The sequence below is a fragment of the Pundamilia nyererei genome, unplaced genomic scaffold (genome assembly GCF_000239375.1).
Source record: "Pundamilia nyererei isolate P.nyererei 1_Seehausen unplaced genomic scaffold, PunNye1.0 scaffold00014, whole genome shotgun sequence".
NCBI lineage: Eukaryota > Metazoa > Chordata > Actinopteri > Cichliformes > Cichlidae > Pundamilia > Pundamilia nyererei.
In genome coordinates this window covers 2,554,812-2,569,497 of record NW_005187415.1, presented here as the reverse complement: position 1 = coordinate 2,569,497, position 14,686 = coordinate 2,554,812, and the positions used below count along the sequence as shown (strand labels likewise).

Below are 14,686 nucleotides of genomic sequence, written 5' to 3'. Positions count from 1 at the left end.
ACTGTTTGGTGTCCTCCTCGTTAATGGTTTACTCATTGAACCAAAGGTCTTTACTCACAAGGACAAAGTTTATCCAAGCTCCACGCACCCTGACTTAACTTTGTATCAAGTCCCAAAAGATAGAGAGTTATGCACGTTTTACATAAACAGATATATGATTTAATGTATTAAACACCTTATTAATTTGGTCAGCAGACAAGTTGTCAATGAAAACATCATGTGTGATGGCATGCAGTACAATGTCATGTCGTTTTTTCAGAGCTGCAATTGCACAAGATTAAATCTAATTAATTTTCTTCAGGGTCAGAAAGCATTAAGTACATTATGTTCTTTTCAGTATTTATGATAATAAGTTGGTCAAGAGGTCAAGGGGAGAAGTAGCAATTGAGTAAAAAAAAAACAAGTTCCTCTTTTACTAAATGCATTGAATCCTGTGAAGTAAGTTCAGGTGATTTATTTTTATTTTATTCCCTACTTGGTTGGAAATTTGTATTCAACTGGAAAAATGTAGGGCAAGTCCAAATGAGTCTGTCTGTCCAGCCCTGTCACGTTGCAGCTCAACGTGACTCGAGGATACGGGCACGTCGCCAAAATAAAACGTGATGCAAGCAAACACGGGAACTGTGTGTCACATTTGAGAGACGGAAAAGGGGAAATGGCGGCCACTGCCAAAATATTTGACCTACTTCTGAGCGCCGAGAGGGAGAAGCGAAACACAGCGCGGGGAGAGCGAAGAGGGAACAGGTTTGGGAAGAGAGCTGCGAGGAATTTCACATTTTCGCAAACATATCAGAGGTAAGAAGTTTGTCTTTATTAAAATGTGATACATTTTTATTAATCTATTTCCTGTAGCACGTTTATAGGTGTAGGTGTTTTTTGTTTGCATTTTTTTTTGTTCCCAAAAGAAGCGCAACGTGCTTCATATTTTAATCACGCGAATAAACTATTATATCGTTACTAACCTCCTGGCTGCGCTCCAGCAACCTTGTTTTGGTGGCGACCACGTGACCGACTTCTCGCGTAAGGACGTCCCCTGTCTCTTCGCAGTCCATAACAAACAAGTCGCGGATAAGGGGACAGGACCGACCCACCCGTGGGTAGTGTTTGAGTGAAACTTTGCAGCGTGACAGTGTTTATGTCCGCGAGGGCTGTCACACAGCAACACCGTTAATTCCTCAAACCGGTGCGACAAAATAGCTGGAGCAGTCAAAGCGACACTTTTACCGGACTATTCTGAGATACTGACGCCTATGGTAAGATAAAAAATAATAATGTTTATAATACTAGTATTAATATTGCTGGTGGTCATTATAGACATATTTAGGCTAGTTTTTATTTTTCCTTTTCTTAATAAGACGCTAGCTTTGTTTTAATCTTTCTTTGAAGCTAACAGAGTTTGCTCGCCTCACTGCTTAAATGTAAGCGTTCTGTATGCTTTCGTAAGAAAAAATAGTGCGTGTGTGTTGTTTTATGTAGCAAGGGCGAAGAGACTAGAAAAGACATGAGGCTGTTTGTGTGTCGCATCTCATTGACCCACATCCTCGTTTAATGTAACTGCGTCACGAACTCTGGCTGCTCCCTTGTTAACCCGCAAAACCTTAAAAAATAACACCCACCGCTGTGCGTTTATCCGCGGTTTAATGCCAGTGTTATAGTGCTGCAAAGGAAATAAATGCATTTTAAAGTGGAGGGATATATATTTATTTATGTTTAGTTTGAGGAGTGGAGGATTTTTTTTCCCCTCGGGGACACCGAGCATAGTAGAAACCTGACCACCAGCACACCGCGCCCACTTCATTTTCGACGCAAACAACTTTCTCTCAGGGAGCGCGGTCCTCTTACTGAACACAAAAACTGTTATGTGCCCGTTTTTTAAATGTTTTTGTACGGCAATGTGAGTTAAAATAGGTCATTGAAGTTATAAATATGTAATACGCACTCACTTAGGAAAGTGTTTGAATTGTTGTGGTTTGGGACATTGTAACGGTTCCTGTGGGTGTGCAGGTGCCGTAAATGCATTTAAGTGTACGTGTGAAAGTATAAGCATTATAAAGTATTAGGTGTCAGACAGTTGCGCAACTCCCTCACCCCCCAACCCAGGGTCTAATTGCTGTCTTTCAGGCTTATCTTCGCCCGATAGAGTGCTGGTATGTTCAAGAGCAGAATAGGCGAATTTGTAAAGTGCGTTTTCACCTCTGGAAAAATAGTGTCTTAACGGAACGTTTCTAAATCAGTTATGCAGGCAGGGGAAAAAAAGAGGCAATTCATGACCACAAACCAATTTCCAGCGCTGGGCTCCCTTCCTGAGGGTTTTGACCTACATTTGCATGGGCAAAATCATTTAGTGTTTATGTATTTATTTTAGCTTTAGGTCTGCCTTCAGAGAGGAAAGACAACTTTTTACGCTGCATTAAGTGCGTGGCAATAACTGCCTATCCCAAATACCATGTTTGTTCTTTTTAAGCCCCGGGAAGTTAGTTGGAGTTGTTTGTAAAATGTTAACTGTGCTCAGAATTCATCAGTCTGCCTCTAATGAAATGTCACAAATGCAGGGGAAACATTTTGTTGTCGACCTTCTGACCATTACTGTCGACCTTTGGCCTGTGAACACCAGAGCAGGTTGCTGGAGATTTATTTGGCGTTAGCTCATGTACCTGTTGCTGCAACAGTTACTCAGCAGGTGAGGGCACATGTGTGAGTGTGTGTGTGATCACATAAAACATGTGGGCGCCCAAGAGGCCGATATGGGTGAGGGCGGGAGTTTAGGTGTTCAAAAGCTTGAGTGTGTGCGTGTGTAATCTGTGCCAGTAAAACCTCAGATCACACCTCATTTGGAACTCCACTGGACTAATATATCCATGTGTGTTTGCTCTCTGATAGGGACATGGCGATGGCCTCTAAATCAATAGCGGAACCAGCTATGGAATCTGACCCAGAGCTTTCGCGCCTGGGAGGCATCGAGGCCTGGAAGTTGAAGGCGGGGCCGGTGCGGAAGAACCTCTTTGGGCCCGTGGATCACCAGCAGCTGCAGCAGGACTTCCAGCGACTGTTATGCATGAGCGTGGAGGTGGCCAACAAGCGCTGGAACTTTGACTTCCAGAGCGACGTGCCGTTAGAGGGCTCCAACATCGAATGGGAGGCGCTAAGGTGTCAGGACGTGCCGGCGTTTTACCGCAGCTGCACGGTTCGACCGCTGGCGAGGTCTGGAGCTGAGAAGACAAAGGAGAGACGGCGGACGTCGTCTTTGTCGGGCGAGGGTTCGCCTGGGTCGAGCGCCTCGTCTGGGTCTGGGGACGAGTACCTAGAAGTAACCACTAGGGGGTGCTACCGGATCCAGCGAACGGGGAAACGCAGACAGGCTGCGATCACAGGTGAGTTCGCTGGATTAGCTTGATTAAGACAAGGAAAGTTAAACCTCTGTGGTCACACTCATAACTGATTTCCACTCTGTTCTCTCACTCTGCAGATTTCTTCAAGGTAAAGAAGAGGAAGCTCCTGCATAACAAGGCTTCCTCTCGGCAGTAGAAAAAGCACAGTGAGCGGAGGATCACCAAGTGGTCGACATCCCTCCTCACATCACCTCATATGCATCACATGTAGATATGTAGCAATATGCAAGTGACTGTCCACAAGCTCATACATGCATGGGCTTAAAAACTTCTGACACCACATACCTTTATAACTCAGCACAAGGAAGCTACCATTGCCCAAGTAAATTAGACTCTAGAAATCGGTTTTTGTGGATAGCTAGAAATAATAATAATAATACTGTATACTCTTCATACTGTTAGCTTTTTTTGTTAACTATACTGTGAAATCATTCTGAATGCACTCTCGCAGGATCCAACAGAAAACAGGCTCTAGTTTGAAGAGGTTAATGTTCTTCTGAACGTGCCTTAAGTAGTATTTGACCTCAGCCCTTGACCTTTTTTTTTCTCCCCACCCTCCCTCTTGCTGCAAGTCATAAGTGATTTTTATTTGACAAGTTTAGCCTTTAGTCTAACCCCACGGCGCGTGGGGTCAAAACCTCGCCCGTAGTCAAAATGTGGTGACGTGACTGGGATCAACCTTTGGGGCAAAAGGTCAGCGGTGGAGGTTTCTTAGGGAATGTGGCTGTACGTCAGGGTTTTAAATTATAATAATGTTTCATATATCACTATTTATTATTCAGATTGATAAAAAAAATAAAGTGTAAAAGCGAGGTAATTAAACTTAGACTACAAGCCCTTATGGCTCATAAAACACTCCACCGTTGCCACTTAAAACTATCTGAAACCATCAAAACACAGCAAAAAAAAAAAAGGTACAAACTATTTCCCCTTTTTTTTTGCTTTATATTATTAGCATCTTTTTGGCAACAGACTATAAACATATCTTAATGGTTGGCTTAAGCTTTTATTAATGTAGCATGTTCCCACTCTTCGTGTGATATTGTAAATGCGAATGTAGTGTTTTTATCACTGTGGTGCAGCTCAGAGGAACCAAATCTTCTGGTTCTACCGTTTAACTTTTTTTTTAATATATAAAAAAGTGTCACATTTTCTGTTGCTGTGCAGTTGTATAAGGCTTGTATATAGAAGATACATATATGTATGTGTGAGTGTGTCAATGTTTTTTCTCCCCTTTTATTTTGTTTTTTCATTCGTTTTAAAAGTTGCGGCAGCTGATGCAGTCCAACCAAAGGATTAAGTTGCTCACTGTTTGAGCGATCAGTTGTGGGTTACAGAAAGTCTCCAACACTTTAAAAACAAAAAGAGTTTTTCTGTTGTGATCCGTTACTGCATGTTTTGTGACTCAAATAGCATGCGGCTTGCCCTAGCTACAGTGATTCTAATTTGTATAAGGGTAAAAAGCCATAGCCTGGGTTTATCTGTTGTAACTACCTCATCATAAAATTCAATAACACAAATATAAGAAAATCAGAAAAAGACAAAAAAAATCAATCAGTGTAGCTCAGGTTGTTTGTGTCTACAGGCATGAAAGAGAGACAGACTCAACGAGGGGGAAGTTGTTATTCTGTTGTGGTAAAAACCTGTTGCTTCGTGTCGGGTTTCTCATCAGGTGAAAGAGTCAGTGTGTCATAGGGCCGTGCAGAGGAAACTCGCCGAGGGGCGGTGTGGGGTTAGCTTTTGTTGTTGTTCCCTTTACTTTGCTTTGACACCATTCCCAAAATACACATGAGGAAAACAACAAGGGTCAGATTTAACCAGAACAAGAGGAAAAATGTCTCAGATCCTATCTGGATCAAAGGATTTCTGCATCCAGATGATGAGTGGTCTGTAAGTGCCCCCCCTCCAGAGTGTGTCTGTCTCTCTTTCATGACTCAGCTGCCTCTGCCTGTGAAAACTCACCATGAAAGTAGTTGTTTATAATCATGTTGGGTTTGACTTCCATGATTTTGCACAACTGTTTTTCACACATTTCATAAAAGCAGAAATTGCTTCTTCTTTCTTTTTAAAATCTTTTACTTTATCTCTGTGTAAGTTTGAATGTGCATCTGTTTTTTCAGCGTGTTTGTAGTAACTTATTTTCAGTCTTTGTCATTTGTTTTCAGAGGGACATCATTTTAAATTCCCCATTCTTTCTTGTTGTTTTGGTTTAGTTTAGTTTTGCTGTAACTAACTAATTGTTTTTCTTTGAAACCATATCATTGCACTACTTTAAACATTTTTGACAAAGGAACTACTTTTTTTATGGTAATCTTCAAAAATAAGGAAAAAAAAATTCTTAAAGAGAAACAGACATGGAGTAGATGTGTCCAAGCAGATCTGCCATGTTGTTGAATGTGGCTTCTAACAGTTAAGCAGCATTTTGTAGCTTTGCTCCTCAAATCCACTAAGAGAAAAAATAAAATAAAATCTAAGAAAAATTTGGACAGAAATAGAATGAATCTCTAGTGTCTCTGCTCAAGCAACCGCTGCTTTCCTAACTCACCTGTCGCAGCTATATTAAAAGGTAGTGCATACTTTGTATATGCATGAATGTATGACAATATTTCCATACGATTTATAATACTTTTTTTTAAACTGTAATTTAATACTGGTATATGCATCTTTGCAACATGTAAGAAGTGTAATTAAAAGAGATTAATTGCTGAGTTGAATGAAGGCTGTTGGTGTTTTAATGTGCTTCAGTCAGTTAAATGTTTATGAATTATATGGATATAAACTGAAATTACCAGCACAACACTTGTTTCTGCTTCAACAGGAAAGAAAAGGGAGTGAAGGTTTAAGTTTGCATTCAGAGCACCCCCTGGTGGATTTGATACAACACTGCACAGACAGCAAACCATTCATGAAATAAAAATTGCATTTATTTAAAACAAAAAACAGTTACATTTGTTAAAAATTATATGGAATCTCATATGATTTTTTTTATTTTCAAGAGACAAAGAAAATTTCTTAGCATGATAAAAAAAATTGCAATAGCTATTCCTAAATGTGCTTTACACAATCCTGTATAGCTACATGCAAATGTGCAGCTAAATTAACCATCTTAACCAGAACAAATTGCCCACCTTGCAGATACCACTGCATCTAAATTAAACATATTTACCTACACTGGCTGTTAAAACCAAATCCTGGACATAACCTACATGGATTTACAGTTAAAAATCAGTTAAAACATATGCAGGGCTCCTGATGCACACAGGCAAACCTTTCCACCATGGTAGTGTGTTTTACAGAAATAAGGCATGCTATGCTGTTAACACAGAGTTTAAGAACATTTCTGCCCGTGTGTGCAAGTTAAGACACTAAAACTTAAGATGTGAACATTCGAGCAAACAGTAAATGGAAAAGGGAAAAATGAAAATCACATGTACACAGAATGAAGAGAACCAGCCCCCTGCCATGAAAAGACTTTACAGTACAACATTAAAACACAATTACAAAAAACTGTACACAGGTGAGATAAAATGGCAGTGATCTGGAGTTTTCCCAGACCTCTAAAAGTGATTTATTAAAATGTTTTAAGGCTTGTGCCTGATTACCGTGAGAAGAACATAGTGCAATATTTAAAATGACTAAAATATGATACATATCTACAAGAACTGATTACAGAGTTCTACTTTACAATCACTGTTCACATTCCTTGGGCATTAAGCTTTCTCAAAGAGTCTGATCTTTACGGTAAGAAGCTCTAGTTTCTATATTTGGCAACACTGATTCAAATACATCAACATTCACATCCATTTAAAACCTTAAAATATACACATTAGTACATTCTGGGATGTTTTACAAAGCCCTGAATATACAGAACAGTGCAACCTGTTGTGGTTTTTTTCTTCTTAAGGCAAGGACTTCAGCTTAAACTCCAAATCTTACATGTACTGTAAGTAGCATCATCTTTCAACAACCACAAAATCACACCAGACCTGATTACAGTAAAAACTGATGGTGGTTAAGATTTCTTACAGCTGCCGTTGCCGCGCTCGCCTCTCTGTCCACATGGCCCGCAGCTCTCTAACAAGCAAGGGAGTGATGAACACAATGCTGCCCGCAGTCTGTAACACAAAGAGAAGAAGCCTTAAGCAACAAGCGCAAACTGTATATAAAAGATGGATGGAATGTCTTGGACTGAAAAGTGTCATGTGTGTCAGGTGTCATGCTTCGTGACGGTCAGCAGGGGGAGTTTATAAGAAATCCAGCTTACATCTCACTTGATTTACGACCTCGGTAAACACTTTTCTGATTAATTCAAAGTTAAAGTCTTATTTAACACGTTTTGTCCTTTTAAGGATAAGAATTATCTTACCATGACAATGAAGAAGTAGAACACGCTCATCCAGCCCAGCTTGCTCTCTATCAGAGACACCAAGTACTAGAAGACGAGGGAGAAAATGGTCAAATTAAAGGTCAGTCTGATCACTCGTGTGTGTATACAGTCAATGTCATAGCTGTGTCACAAAAAGGCATCAGTGGAAGCAAACATGCTCTCATGCTGCCAAATTCATTCTGTTTAATTCTCCAATTTGATTTTTTTTGTCATCTTTACCTGTCCTGCAGCAGCTCCTATACTTCCAGTTCCATCCACTATACCAGTGACAGTAGCCAAGGCCTCCTTACTGCCCCTCAGAGCATCCTGTCTGCCAAGGTCAGCAGATATGGCCGAACTGATTATGTTGGACGGCCCACCAATGAAGAGTCCGGTAATAGCTAGCAGCACACCGTTTATCACCTGGTCATTAGGTGATCCTGAGAGAGTGGATTTTAAACGCAAAATTAATCGTGTGAATTTTAAACCTTACAGTGTTATTGTGAGTTTGACGCCTTGACTCATGAAATGCAGTTTTTTTTTGTTTTATTATTATGAAGAAGAAGATATCGGATCGTGAGCTGTTGTTAGATGACGTGCATGTACTTACGGCTGTATCCCACCAGGGCTCCGATTGCCAGCATCAGACTGACGACCAGCACCGGCGCTCTCTTCCCCATAAAGTCAGAGATCAGACCCTGAAATGTTCCTCCTGATACAAAAAATAGCATGATCAAGGCAAATTAGGAACTGACAAACTGCAAAGTTATTTACCAATGAATACATTAGACGTGGGGCTGCATAGATTACAGCTCCACTTTAGGACCCTGCCAAAAATAAATAAATATTCACACCACACATTATTTTGTTTAAACCACCATTAGGTACAGCAAGGATCAAAATCAGCCGTGCCGCACACCTGTCGAGGGCGTACTCTGCCTCTCAACTTATGACAGCTGGGATGGGCTCTAGCCCCGCCCCCTACACTGAATTAGACAAGTGGAAGAAAATAGATGGATGAAGGATCCAAATCAAGTTATGCTTATCTGATGGTGCCCCCACCTCCAGAGGCTGCATGCCCCACCGTTAGAGAACCACTGCACTACTATAAGTTGTGATAATAACATTCTATTATTAAGCATCATACAAAATGATGAGTGATAAGTGATTTTAAACAGGACCTTTACTGCTCATTACCAGCTCCAATGGTTTTATTCTTGGACTCTATAAGAGCAGCTTTGCTTTGATCCCAGCTCCAAACAATCTCACACTGGTCCCCAGCTCATCAGTTCTCTGAAACAAGCTGTTTTAGTTCCTCTCCTTACATACTTCCTTTAAGCAAACTTTGCCCTGATTGGTTGCCCCTCGCAAACAAAGTGTAAAGAGCGGGAGGGATCTGAGATGACCATATCAGGACTATGGTTGCACAGCCAAAAGTCGGGAAAAACATTTCTGGAAAGAGTGTTCAGAGAAGCCTGAGTGTTTAGTCACAGGGATGACTGACTGTTTCTTTCAAAATAGAAAGTCAAACCTCAGTTTTATAACAGAACTTTTTTCTTTTTCAAGCAGCTGCTTACCGATGATTCCTCCGACATCATACCACACAGACAGGCGGTCGGCCTGGGCTTCCTTCCACTTGTAGTTGTTGCTCAAGTAGAAGGGAAGCCAGAAGAAGAAGGAGTAGTTGACCAGCTTCAGACATGCATAAGCCAGGGAATACTGCAGTGCAAGCGAGACAAAGTCATTACACTATAAAAACATTGTTATATAGTTTTATATAGTTCGTCTTCTTCACACTCACAGGCAACACCCCAGGAAGACAGAAAGCCTTTAAGAAGCCGATGGCCTGTGGAGACTCAGCTGGAGGCTCTTCAGGCTGCTCGACAGACTGGCCTCGCCTGCTGTACTTCTCCACCTCCACCTCATCCTCCTCGTCGCTCATCAGAGGCTTGTGGCTGTCCGTGTCTGTCTCAATGGGGCCGAGTCCAGTTTCTGACTCCAAGCTCAGACCTGACACACACACACACACACATTAAAGGAGACCATAAGTTTAATCAAAAGTTTAGCTTATTCAAACTGTTTCAACTTGAGGTAGAGACGAGTTCACACCTCTCATGGAAAGAAGTTATAAAAAGTAAAGATACAAAGTTGATGGTATTTCAAAACAAGCTGAAACCTGATCACATAGTATATGGACCAATGTATTAAGAAGAAATGAGGGTTATAAATTTTTAAGCATTATGGAGAATATGAACACATATGCAACATTCTGGGAAGTACTTTGAGTCACCTTAATATATTTAAAGCATGCAAAAACAAAAAAACAAGCAAACACCCTGCAAATTTTTTACATTTTTAACATCTAACTTGCTTCCTGAAGTCCTTACCAACTTCCTTTGGGGAGGTAAGCAGGCCGAAGAACACGACCACCCCTCCCGCAAACTGCACAACAGAGGTCACCAGGAAGGCGTACTGCACACAGCAACAGTCAGCACATTATTTCAGTGCTTAGTTGTTGGCAATGTTAAGTGGGGCGGGGGGGGGCAACAATAAAACATGTTTGTCTATGTGTGCTTCACCTCATATCCATATTTGAGAACACTGGAAGCAAGGAAAGCACCCAGGATGTTGCCTACAGAGGCGCATGCACTCCACAGGCCAAACACAAAACCACGACTGAAAAAGAGATAAATGGCATTAAGTTTATTTATAGAACAGCTTTAAGTATTTTTTACTCTGTCACTCGCCGTTTTTAATATGAGCAGAATATGCCCTGCTGCAGAGCAAAACTGGGTCTAAATAGGCCTATGTTCTCACTGTGGCACCAGTGAATAGAGGCTATTGATGGCGAGTGTGAGCATCTGTATTTCCATTTGGGCGTGTATGATGAAGGTCGACTTGGCAAATATGAGCCTGACTAATATTTCTGGGTTGGACAGATGCTGTGTCTGTGATCCAAACTCATCTGGCAGCCGTTAAGGCAAAGATAATGACATTCACAGAAATGACACGCACCCCGCCTTCCCGAACCAGTTGCCCATGACGGCCACCACGCAGGGCCAGACGGCCGACTGCAGCAGGCCGTTCAGCACCCACAGGCTGCTGTACAGGTAGATGTTGTAGATGTGGAGCCATTCAGTCAAAGTGCCAAACACAAACTCCTGCAGAAACATGCACAGCTGTCTTGAGTGTTTTGGTGTTATAGTTGTCAGAAACTTTACTTTTTGTGTGGATTTTATACAGATACCAGCAATGATTAATGCAAAAACCACCACCCTAATAATCAATCATATAATTCTGTACTATGTACTAACCACTGCAGCAGAGCCACACAGGCCGAAGCAGAGCACATAGCGGAGGTTCACTCTGTCTCCAATCATACCACTCAGATACAGACCCTGTGTGGACACGAACAAAAAAATGGAGAAAATAAATAAATAAATAAAAGTCTGATCTGATTTTGTTCAAATTACAGGCATAATGTACTTTCTCAGTGAGTTCCAAGAACAAATCTGATACTTAGTGTTACAGAGATGTGCTGGCCTTTGTTTTACTCTTATCATAATCCACACAGCTCACCAGATGGTTCAAATGATTTCCATTCCTGAGTAAATGCAGGCCCAACTTGGCACGGGGTCGATACACAAAATTATCTTCTGCTCACAGTTTTACCAATTTGTGTGGCAGACGCATCCTAATAAACAATGAAAATCATGTACTCACCACTGCATATGAGAAGAGGAAGATGGAGTCCAGAATCCCCAGAAACAGAGTGGCCTGCTTTTCATCCTCAAACAGACGATTATCCTGCCAGGTCTGGGACAGTCAGAGAAAACGTGATTGTGCAGAGTTCATACAGGCTCTTAGACCAAGGACGTGACTGTAAAAGATTTGCTTTTGTGCATCAGGGATTAAGTTAAACTGCAGAGAAGCTAACTTACTGAAGTGTGCACATTGAAAAACAATAACACACAAAAAAAGTAAAAAAAAAACAAAGGCTTTACTTTGGAATTGTGGCCAGCCAAAAATATTTCTGACTTATTTTAATTTCAGCGTTGTATATGTGGGAGACACATTGTTCTGTGCTGTATGCTCATTACCTCGCCAGGTGAGAAGGCAGGTGAGCTGTCATTAAGAATGGAAGGCGTCCACTGAGCTGAGATGCTCACTTTCACATTGCTGAATGTCTTCCTGGACGCATGCAGCAACACGTAGCTGGAAAGACAGAAAGCAGTTTTACTCAGAAAGGAATGACAAAACATATGTGGACAAACATTTACTGAAAGTTCATTCTTATTTAATATAATGGATCAATTAAAGGTTACATTTATGAGTTTTGAACATGCTTTTTGTTTTGAACATGGATTTTTGAGGGCTCTTGGGTACAACAGCTCTCTAGTTGTAAATAAAAAGGTTAAATTCCAAAGTAATGTCATTTCAGCTGTGCAAGAAACACTGAAATTACATACTTAAAAATGAAAATGAAAAAAAAAACCCCCAAACAAAATCCACTTCCAAAACAACTGAATGCTTAAGCCAAATTTATGCTTGTAATAAAGATTTCATGCACAAATGTCCGATGCCAAGGCAACAGCAATTGCTCTATATGACTTTTACTTGAACCAAAATAAAGCAAAGCCTATTATATGATACACACTGTCTATTTAAAATGACATGAATTTCTTTGCTAGATTTGTTAACCTCACAGCTCACATGCATTCACACTGCATTAACTATATGGCTAGATTGGACTTGCTGGGATTAAAACTGCTGCAAAAAATGTGTGTAAATTCCATCATTCCAGATACAGTTTCAAGTTTTCAAGTTTGTGCAGCTCTTGTCAGTTTTCTGTTAGTCTGTGGATATCTCACGTAGCACAATGTTATCTAGACACCGGCACAGGATGACATTTGCATTCCTACTCAAGGCTTACAGGAAGTTCTATAAGGCGGGGTGACTCCAAATTACCTAAAGAAGGTGAGAAGAAAGACAACCAGATGATGATGAGTGTACTGTGACAGAGAGGCACAGCATGATGGAGGCATCACAGGAGCGGCCAAAACAAGAAAGAGGAGGAAGGTGTTGGTGAAGGTCTTCGAGGACAGGGAGGGGGTTCAGCTAGAGTCTTCCACTATACCACATGGGACAAACACATCACTAGACGTGCCTGGAGAAGAAAGAAAGCCAATGTCAAACTAAATAACGTATTTTTCATTCAGCACTGATTATAGGACAGGGCTGCAGACACAGACCACAGGGGAAACTCCTCTGATTACATAAAGAAGGCAGATTTTACAGAAGCCTATGGGAAAACAACCCCTCAGCTCCCCTTATCTATCACCTGTGTAAACACTTTCCTTATGAGCTTATGGCTTCAGCTGACAGTCACAAGTTTTATCTAATAAAACACACTGTTTGTGTTGTAAATTTTTATCCCAACAAAAGTGAAACACAACGATAAAGCAGGGTTTTCTTTAGGCAAGGCCTAACAAGACTGACCAGTATGGTGCTCGGCCCTGGTTTTAAAACCAGGATGGGTAACATCACTCTGTTCAAAGCTTCACACCAATACACCCTGACCTCACTATCCATATGGTGGGTACATCCAGCTATCATATACAGTCTATAGTTCAATGGAGACTGTGGGATAAATATTATTGTGGCTCATTAATTCGTTTCAAGTCTCTGATAATTCCAATATGGCAGCCAGTCAGTACTTCTTGTTAAAGAACTATGTCCCCATAGGTTAAAAGATAAATATGAAGTAATGTACCTCGTCTGAAAGCTGGGATTTGTGTGTTGCCTTAAAAAAAAGAGGGCTCAATGGACCCAGTGTGCACTAACTGTCTTCATCATTCCATCCTGTTCAGCTGTAACACTGCTTTGCTTCATCTTTATAGCGCTCTACCAGCTCAGAATACATGGACCAAACTGATGGCAAAACTCTGGTGAGCTGCTGATGACCTGCTTGCTTAGCATGACTATTTTAATGCTTGGACCAATTTCTTGAAGTCAGTTTGAGATCTGAGTTTTCTAACTCTCGACACATTTGATAAAAGTGGTCGAAAGCAGGTGTGAAAAATAAAAATGAAAGTCACTTCGAGTACTTGACACGGGAAATCCTGTTGTGTTGTGCCAAAAAGTGATTGCCTGCCAAAAACTGATTTCCGGTATTTGCCAAAAACTGGTTGCTTGTATTTAAACTGCTATAAGTAACTAGATGCAATACAAAAACAAAACTCTGTAACAGTGGCAAATGAGGCGCATGGGAAAGTTTAATCATGGACACCTCTTTTCATTCATTTTGCTGTTATAGAACCTTCATATAGGACAGAAGTGTCTGACAAGCTCCCAGAAGACAAAAAGGATCTAACAAAAAATTGCCTGCAGTGTGGGCTATGCTGTGCACTTAATACAGCACACTGGAGGAATATGACCGAGACGTGCTGTGCTGACAAATTTCGATAGCTCGGAACAGACGGGCTTTTGTTTTGAACTAAGCAATCACAATTTTATGGACTCCGTGGTTAAATAATGATTTACGTCTTCGTGGATCAACGACACATCTTGCCACTGAAGTTATAAACCCTCCACTGTTGTTCTGCCAACCGAATTAACGTTTATTTTGTGAAAAGAAGCTAGTGCCACACCTACAGAGCAGTTTCTCTCCACCTCGGCTTTCTTAGTAACAAGCCGCATACTGGTTCGAGCCTTTCGAGTCAATTCCGGGTTCGTTGCGCCTTTAAAATCACCACAAACATCTCCGAAAAAACAGCTGACTGCTACTAACTCTTTGAAAACAAAAACATATGCTGACCTTTCAGCTCTGACTCCCGTTGGCTAGCTTGCTCTTGATGAAGCGTCAGTTTTGTGTTTACTGTGGGTTGCCCCGTCACTCCAAACGTCAACTTTCGCAGAGCGCCAAGGCGCG

At 41.1% G+C, this 14,686-nt stretch overlaps 2 protein-coding genes across 3 annotated transcripts; one reads left to right on the top strand and one right to left on the bottom strand.

Annotated features, from left to right (window-relative positions):
• Positions 1-625: 625 nt before the first annotated feature.
• Positions 626-5,574, top strand: cdkn1d (cyclin-dependent kinase inhibitor 1D). Of its 2 annotated transcripts, none has more exons than XM_005725152.2 (3): positions 626-795; positions 2,881-3,371; positions 3,467-5,574. In XM_005725152.2, exons 1-3 carry the CDS (start codon positions 656-658, stop codon positions 3,523-3,525), a joined length of 690 nt encoding a protein of 229 aa, XP_005725209.1. In that variant the 5' UTR covers positions 626-655; the 3' UTR covers positions 3,526-5,574. The 2 variants fall into 2 exon arrangements, with proteins under 2 accessions (XP_005725209.1, XP_005725210.1); XM_005725153.2 differs by lacking the exon at positions 626-795 and adding an exon at positions 1,024-1,253.
• Positions 5,575-6,406: 832 nt separating this feature from the next.
• slc37a3 (solute carrier family 37 member 3) lies at positions 6,407-14,660 on the bottom strand. The gene is made up of 14 exons (XM_005725150.1): positions 14,573-14,660; positions 12,724-12,922; positions 11,856-11,970; positions 11,479-11,571; positions 11,070-11,153; positions 10,771-10,916; positions 10,335-10,431; positions 10,143-10,227; positions 9,557-9,765; positions 9,333-9,474; positions 8,366-8,467; positions 7,996-8,195; positions 7,756-7,821; positions 6,407-7,504 (listed from the first exon to the last, which is right to left on the bottom strand). Exons 2-14 carry the CDS (start codon positions 12,798-12,800, stop codon positions 7,412-7,414), a joined length of 1,509 nt encoding a protein of 502 aa, XP_005725207.1. The 5' UTR covers positions 12,801-12,922; positions 14,573-14,660; the 3' UTR covers positions 6,407-7,411.
• Positions 14,661-14,686: the final 26 nt, after the last annotated feature.